Below are 6,000 nucleotides of genomic sequence, written 5' to 3' on the forward strand. Positions count from 1 at the left end.
TTTTTGTTTTCTTTTTATAAAAAATTCATTATTTTTTCATCTTTTTATTTATTTTTTTATTGTTTTTCTAAAAAATCATCTTTTTTTGTATCTTTTTTTTAAAAAAAATCATCTTTTTTTTAAAATAAATCTTTTATTTCAAAAATGTTTTCTTTTTATTTCTTTTTTTTCTAAAATTTAAAAAAATCCTCAAAATCTTCTAAAAAAATATTCTAATTAAAGTTTATAAAACACACTTTTTTTTTTTTTAAACTTTAGATTTTATTAAAAATCCCTAAAACAACCTACTAGAAATCAGGCATATCTTAAAAAAAAGCACAAAGACTATTTTATTTTGAATTATTTTAAAAATATCTCCATATACTATCTATAATATGTAATTTGTCATCATTATTATCTAATAAACCTTTCATTTTTTCCAAAAAAGACTAATTAATGAATACTGAGTACATTTAGTCATTAATTCCATATACAAGTTTTAAAAAAATAACAAGACATGAAATAGAAAATGCATCTAAATACCCTTTTTTTTTTTCTAAAAAATCTTTTTTTTTATTTTAATTTTTTTCCATAAAAATCTTGCAAATTTAAAAAATAAAAAATCCCCATTTTTTCGGCAAATCAAATTTTATTGTAATTTTCTCACTAAAATTTTACATTATTAAAACCGTTTTTTCTTCATTAATTTACAAATCAATTAATTTTTATAACTAAAGACTCATTTCCCTAATATATTTAGCACTAGGGATATTATTAGGGACTAAAAGGTATTTTTTTTCTCTCAAAAAGGGTTTTTTTAAGTATTTTTTTATGCCTTTTAAGAATGGAATGGCCCCATTTAATATCCAAGTATGAATTTCTTAAGGAGTATATGATTCCCCTAATTAATACTAGGCAGTGTAGATAATAATTGGTATAAGAGAGTAAGTTAAGGGGATGATTTGGGGATTTTATGTGAGTTCTTTTTTAATTAGGAGTTTTATTATTTAGTTGATTTTTTCGTTATTTGAAGATTCGAGAAATTGAGTTAATATGGATTATATGTTTTGTGTTTTTGGTATTTTTTTTTTAAGGAGAAATTCGGAAAAATGCAAAAGGAAATATTTTTTTTGAAGTTTATTTGTAAAAAAATTATTTAAATAAAAATATTTTAAACTTGAAAAATTTAATTTTAAAAAGGAAATTTTTTAAAATATTAAAAATTAAAAATAGTCTTCCTTTTTTTCGAATTTTTAATTTAGTCTTTCTTTTTGGAAGTTTTCGCTATTTTCTTTGGCTTTTTTCTCCTTTATTTTTTATATATTTAGTTAATATTTTGATTAATCGAATATTTTTTGGTTTTTAGGGAATGTATATATAGATATTAATGGAATTTTATTCTCTTTGAAATAATTAAGATAACGAAACCATATTTTTTGGCATTTTTATTCAAATAATTTCTCGTTTTACATATATATTTTTACATTTTGGATATTATCTTTTAAAAAATCTTAAAATGCGTGTAAATATTCGCCCCAATTATTAAGTTTTTGACTTTTTTTTTGTTATTATTGGATACTTATTTTTGTTATTTATTTAATTCTTTTTAGTTTTACCATTTTTTTTTTTTTATATTTTCTTTTTTTTTTTGTTTTTTTTTAAATTTATATTTAAGCGGAAAATATTTTTTATTTTTTTAAATAAAATATTACATATTCATTTTGCTTTGTATTTTTTTTATTTTATTAATTCTACTTTTAAAAAGATATAATTTGCATTTTTTATTTTCTAAAAAACACTCTCTAAGATAATAAAAAAAATACGAACATATTTTAATTAAATCATAAATATTTTTAATATATATAAAAAAAAAAAATACTCTATATATTATTTAAGAAAATTAACAATTTATATAAATAAAAAATATATCTTAAAATTTTAATTTATATATTATTTTTATTTGGGAAAAAAAAAAAGGAAAATTGTGAAAAAAAAAAAAAAAAATTTTTTTTTTAAAAAAATTAAATATATATAAAAAAAATAAATAATAATAAAAATAAAAACCACATAATTCAAAAATTATGATAATGTTTAATTTCATCAATAAACAATTCCCTTAACCTAGGTACTTCCATATCCCCTTCTTTTTCAAAAGGCAAAACCACTGGTCCGTTTGCAAAAACTTCTTTCGTTGGATCCCTTACGCTCTTAAAAAGTGGATGATTTAACGATTCATCAACAGTAATTCTCTTCCTGGGGTTAAAAACGAGTGTTCTATTCAAGAAATCGATACACTCAGGTGTTGCAGCAGGAAAAATATCTTTAAAATCGACTCTTTTTTTCGGATTGAAGCTTTTGATATATTCCACAGCTTTCTAATCAGTAACAAAATCGATATCTTCATCACTAGTCGGTGTTCCCAAAACTGAGAAGATGACATAAAGTTAATCACTTTAACTGTGAGGGAACCCTGATTTAGTAACAGTATTATTTCTATCAGGAGACAAAGGAAAACATGATCCACCGGGAAACAAAGGACTTCTATCTAAAAAGGTAGGAGCATTTTCCTTTATCATATTCATTAATTCTGCAAAAATACAACCAATACTCCACATATCAATAGCAGCAGTATAGTCTTTTTCTAATAAAATTAATTCAGGGGCTCTATACCATCTAGTTACAACATGACCTGTTAGTTCTCGTTTACTACCTCCTGCTTTAGAGTTTAATTTGCCTTCACGTTGCATTTTACCTAGTCCTTTTTTCTCGGGACTAATTTATTATTATTAGACTTTTTCAGGACTTTCTTCTTTTTCATTATCATATATATGTGCACCTGTTATACCTATTAATTTATATAAAAAATATATTACAATATAAATATAAATATTATATATAAATATATATATATATATATATATATATATATATATTTTATTTTTTTATATAGACCTTCTACTGAACGAGCAAGACCAAAATCGCATATTTTTACAGAACAATCTTCATTTATGAGTACATTAGCTGGTTTTAAATCTCTATGAAGTACTTCGGATGAATGTAAATATTTAATACCTGTTAGAATATTATAGGTTAATGTTTTTATTTATATCATTTATAAATGAATGGGACTTTTAAATAATTTCTTTAGATCAGATTAACAGTATTCAGTTACTACATAAATTGTATCAAATTTTTTTAGGTCTGAAGGTTTGATTATTTCAATTATTTTGATTAGATTAGGGTGATTTAACATCCTTAAGAGGTGGATTTCTCGCAAAATTCTTTTACAATCTACTGTATCTTCAAATATTCCGTCAAGACGCTTGATAGCTACTTTATTTTTAGTTGATTTTTCCAATGCTTCGACTACTTATCCGTAAGAACCACTTCCTACAACTTTTATTATTTCGTATTTATCACCAACTTCCCAATCAGAAAAATTTTTTTGTTTTGTTTACATTTTGTTTTTTTTAATTTATTTTAGTTTTTTATTATTTTTAATTTAATTTAATTTTTTCCTTTTGATTTATTTATTTATTATTTTTTCCCTTATTAATTGATTTATTGTGTGTATTATTTTATTTGATTTTATTTTTGTTTATTTAAAGTTTTTTTTGGTGATTATTTTTATTATTAATTTTTTTTTTTTTCATCAGTTTTATTTTACTAATTATAATTTTTAATGAGTGATTGATTAAAAAATAATATTTAATAATTTATATTAATATTTATTTAATAAAAAATTAATAAAAAAATTAAAATAATAAATAAAACATTAAATTTTATAAATTAAAATGATTAAATTATTTATTATTAAATAAACTATGGATTTGATTAAAGAATTGAAAATAGATAAATAAAATAATAAATAATCATTAAGAATTTTTAATAGATATAAAATAGTTTAAATAGTAATAAAGTAAAGAATTAAAATTATATTAAAAAAAAGTTATAATAATTAATTTTTAAATTTTTTCTTAAATAAATATATAAAAAAAAAAAATTATAAATAAAAAAATATTTATATAAATATGTTAAATGTATAAAGTTATTATATCTTAATAGATTATATATAAAAATAAAAAAGCATAATAGTAAATATAGAGACATTATTATAAAAAAGACAATAAAATATTTTAAAAAAGTATTTTTTTTTGAATATTATATATATATATATATATATATATCTAAATATCAAAAATAAAAAAAATATAAATTTAACATTTGATAAAAAATCAAAATAAATTAAAAAAAGAAAAAGTATAAAAAAATTAATAAACAAAATAGTAAATAATATATATATTTATATATATATAAATATATTTATATATATATATATATATATATATTTATATATATTTATATTATCTTTATTATAATTAAATTATTTCTTATAAATTAATATTTACTATTTTACATTTTTATATATGTTTTTTTTTATTAAATATTTAAATGAAGATGAATAATATTTAGTATTTTTATTTATCCTATTTTTTTATTAATTTTTTTTGTATTTAATAATTCTTATAATTATATATACTTATACATTTGGTATTTTTAATTTATACTTTTTAATAATTTATAATTTAAATCTTTAATAGAAATTAGATTTATTTTTTATAGATTAATCTAAGTTAATTTAAATACTAATAATTAATTTTAAATACAAATTTTACTATCATTTATAAATTATACTGTATTTAACATAAAGATATTATTAAAAATATTATAATATATATATATTTATATATTTAATAAATCAAAAAAACTAAAATAATTAAAAATCACTATATTTGTGTTTATTTATGTACTAACTCTAAATTTATTTAAGCATTTTTTTATTCTATTAAGTATGTTCTATATTCGTAATCTAATATGAATATTTTTTATTATTATTTTTAGAAAATGATTTATTCATTTTCAAACTTTATTAATTTACTTTAAATTATTTCATCTTATTCTTTTTATTAATTTAATCTATTTTCAAAAGGAATTTCATTTTCTATTTATTAATATTCTTATTTATCTTTTAAATTTATATCTTTTTCAAAATCTAAATCATTGTCATTTTATTCTTAAATATTATATTCTTATTCTATTTCACAAGCAATTTATTCTGTATCAAATTCTTACATATCTTATTAATTTTATTTTTCAGGCTTTTTTTATAATTATTCTTTTTATTTTCCTTTTTAGAAACTTTATACTATTCTTTCAGTTAAAATCAACATCTTATTGTCCATATATTATTCAGAAATATCAAATGCTTTTGGATCTTCAAAAAGATCTTATTAAAGCTCATCTAAAAATTCTTACTTTATATATTTTTGTGCTTTTTTATTTTAAATATATGATTTAAACAAAAAAAATTTAAAATACGAAATATATCTACTTATGGTTTCAACATTTAGCTCAGAATTGATATATAATTAGGTCTTATTTTAGGTGTTTTATCTAATAATTACTTAGTTATATTTATCTATTTATATATCAATTAAAATAAAAAAATTATAATTAATTATTTACTATTTCGTCTAATTTTTAAGAAATTTATAAGTTTGTAATACTATCTAATTGATTAGAGTTATTTGTATTTTCTTAATCTTTTTTATTTTTTTAAAAAAAAATAAATAAAGATTTAATAATTTTAATTTTTATTTATATAAATTTTAAGAAAGAAAAAATTATTTAAAAAAAGAATAAATTTTATTAAAAAAGATGAAAAATACTTTAAATTTGATCTTAATATTAGAATTTTTTGTTTTTAGTAGAATTTTATTCAAGGATATTATTAAATTCAATATAATGTTTTCTTTTATTATTCATAATTTAATATTAATTAAGTGAATAATTTTATTTAGTATTAACATAATTATTATAATTATTATTATATTAATTTCCACCGCCTTATTATACATCATTATTATTTGATATATTTTAAGAACTTGAAATTTTTTATTAATTATTATTATATTTTGAATTAAAATTAGTATTTCCATTACTATTATTGTAGAACATATC

At 17.3% G+C, this 6,000-nt stretch overlaps 1 protein-coding gene across 1 annotated transcript, besides 14 other annotated features; it reads right to left on the reverse strand. All coding sequences in view use genetic code 6, as the record gives it.

The window, feature by feature from the left end:
* The first annotated feature begins 89 nt into the window (after positions 1-89).
* Positions 90-131: a microsatellite.
* A 1,448-nt stretch (positions 132-1,579) lies between these two features.
* Positions 1,580-1,627: a microsatellite.
* Positions 1,628-1,943: 316 nt separating this feature from the next.
* Positions 1,944-1,985: a microsatellite.
* A 7-nt stretch (positions 1,986-1,992) lies between these two features.
* Positions 1,993-2,036: a microsatellite.
* Positions 1,994-3,439, reverse strand: IMG5_133030 (mitogen-activated protein kinase 2, putative; the record flags this gene model as incomplete). Its single annotated transcript, XM_004031943.1, has 2 exons — positions 1,994-2,824; positions 2,932-3,439. 2 exons carry the CDS (start codon positions 3,437-3,439, stop codon positions 2,052-2,054), a joined length of 1,281 nt encoding a protein of 426 aa, XP_004031991.1. The 3' UTR covers positions 1,994-2,051.
* Positions 2,835-2,909: a microsatellite.
* Positions 2,854-2,912: a microsatellite.
* Positions 3,423-3,456: a microsatellite.
* Positions 3,457-3,684: 228 nt separating this feature from the next.
* Positions 3,685-3,718: a microsatellite.
* A 244-nt stretch (positions 3,719-3,962) lies between these two features.
* Positions 3,963-4,011: a microsatellite.
* Positions 4,012-4,137: 126 nt separating this feature from the next.
* Positions 4,138-4,166: a microsatellite.
* Positions 4,167-4,272: 106 nt separating this feature from the next.
* Positions 4,273-4,344: a microsatellite.
* Positions 4,274-4,357: a microsatellite.
* Positions 4,274-4,367: a microsatellite.
* A 1,286-nt stretch (positions 4,368-5,653) lies between these two features.
* Positions 5,654-5,705: a microsatellite.
* Positions 5,706-6,000: the final 295 nt, after the last annotated feature.

This window comes from Ichthyophthirius multifiliis (assembly GCF_000220395.1).
Source record: "Ichthyophthirius multifiliis unplaced genomic scaffold scaff_1120509251036, whole genome shotgun sequence".
Classification (NCBI taxonomy): Eukaryota; Ciliophora; class Oligohymenophorea; order Hymenostomatida; genus Ichthyophthirius; species Ichthyophthirius multifiliis.